We start from the raw sequence: 1888 nt of genomic DNA, 5'->3' as shown, positions 1-1888 counted from the left end.
AGAGGAGGAAGGAATAGATGCGATCGCAATACATGGACACACACACACACGCGCACACACACACACGCACTTTTTCGATTCGATAAAGCAGAGCTTTGATGCTTTGGCCAACAGCCAAAGTGTGGGCGTTTACGAGAAGTAACGAAAAGGTGCGAGTTACGTCGTTCCGAATTGGCAGCTCCTTCCATTAACCGATCATGAGGAAGGATTTCGCGAGAAGCTTCCCCTTCCCTCCGCCCGCGTAATACACGATCGATCGTCTTTACTTAGAGATCGAAGGCATTTTGCCACAATATCCTCCGAGAAAACACGATTAGTCACTAGAAATATATTTAAGGAACAACTGCTTATAAGGATCCGGCAATATTTTATACATCGCGGTCGCTTTGATTTATGATGCTGTACCTAAAGAGATAGATGAAGGACTTGTTACAAACGTGAATAATCGAATGTATTTTTTAGTCGTGTACGATTTTGTTTCTTAATTTTTGTATTTTTAGAAATAACAGGTTTACATATATAAAATAAAAATATACTAAAAGAAAATGTATTAAATTTTAATAAATTTTTGTTTGAACTGGTAGCGATATATTTACTAAATGGAAACAAATATTTATTTAGTACAAGCACCATTAATTTGATTTAATTATAACTTTTTTTTTATCTAGTAAATATTCATTTACAATAAGTGAATGTTAAGTCAATAATATTCAAATCAATATTAAAATTTAGTTATATTTTTTCTTAGTGTAGGCATCTCTCTTGGGGGAAAAAATATTTATTAGTTATTTTATAAATAGATATATATATATATATATATATATATATATGTATATATGTAAACATATTTATACGTGCCACTGTTGTTAATTTTATAAATTATTATTATAAAGATATCTATAATCTGAATGTCAATGTTAACCTGGAATTTTTTTCTTTTCTATTTCAGGTAAGTGCATCACATTTTCCGGCCTGTTTCACCATCGTGCGTTTATGTGAGCGGCATATGTTGTGCATGCGTTCGACGGGCGAGATACCAGGTTACGTATGCATAATAATCGCGTTTACCGGCTCTCGTCTGGCTGCTCATAGATATACCATTTTAATCTTCTTGCCTCCTATTTCTTTTTACCTCTCTTCCTCTTTCTCTCTCCTTTCTTTGTTTCTTTCATCGTTTTCTATGGAATTATCCTATGGACTTACTTGCATTTTTTTATAACTAAATACCGCACGTGAGCGGATACGAGGCAACATTCATTTTTTTATCACGATCTGCGATTGATTTTTTTACGCGTTTGCACTCCGACTTCTCAATAATTAATAACGCATGTTAATATTTTTTTCAATATACAAAAATCCGAGGGAAACACATTTTAAAGAAGCGATATATTATTTTTATTCGTTTAACCAACGCAGATGCACAAAAGAATTATTTTTAATTTCATATTACACGTATGTACACGTACGTTTTAAAAAGTATACGTTTTAAAAAACATTTTCGTATACACATTTTACATATTCAAGAAGACATTTACTCCACGGTACTTACAAAGAATCAAACGGTAAACTCGTTCCTCCTCCGTGACATTTCTCCACTAGGAACTCGTTAGCTGTGTTATCCGCTAATTTATTGTTTCACGGACTAATTCATTCCGCGTTCCTTGTTCGAGGGCATTATTCACGTCGCTCGGACGGAGTGGCACATGTATTTTTGTTCGAGACGTCATTACGTAAATCGTAGGCATCGGGTAGAAAAACCCTGCAAAATGCAGTTGTGCATTCAAAGCGCCGCGCGTTCCTGCTGCTAGCCTACGCGATCCGACGCTATGATTTATATTGCAACTTCGGTGAATTGCGCAAAGGTGCTCTGAACGGGAAAGCTGGAAGA

The 1888-nt window shown here is 35.2% G+C and overlaps 1 protein-coding gene across 6 annotated transcripts in view; it reads left to right on the top strand.

Moving 5' to 3' along the window:
• The window catches only part of LOC108747766 (transcriptional enhancer factor TEF-1), a 178368-nt gene that overhangs the window by 52186 nt on the left and 124294 nt on the right, over positions 1 to 1888 (top strand). For 2 of the 6 annotated variants that reach the window (XM_018485493.1, XM_018485499.1), the window contains exon 2: positions 950 to 1040. The exons of 3 other annotated variants lie outside the window; for them this stretch is intronic. In XM_018485493.1, the coding sequence (XP_018340995.1) occupies positions 950 to 1040 (91 nt within the window). Of the gene's footprint in view, positions 1 to 949; positions 1041 to 1888 lie in introns of those variants that run through there. One more of the 6 variants, XM_018485497.1, reaches the window with a different exon arrangement.

The sequence above is a fragment of the Trachymyrmex septentrionalis genome, unplaced genomic scaffold, assembly GCF_001594115.1.
Source record: "Trachymyrmex septentrionalis isolate Tsep2-gDNA-1 unplaced genomic scaffold, Tsep1.0 scaffold20, whole genome shotgun sequence".
NCBI classification, from domain to species: Eukaryota; Metazoa; Arthropoda; class Insecta; order Hymenoptera; family Formicidae; genus Trachymyrmex; species Trachymyrmex septentrionalis.
Note: the sequence above shows the minus strand (reverse complement) of the source record. Positions and strands in the feature narration are given on the sequence as shown.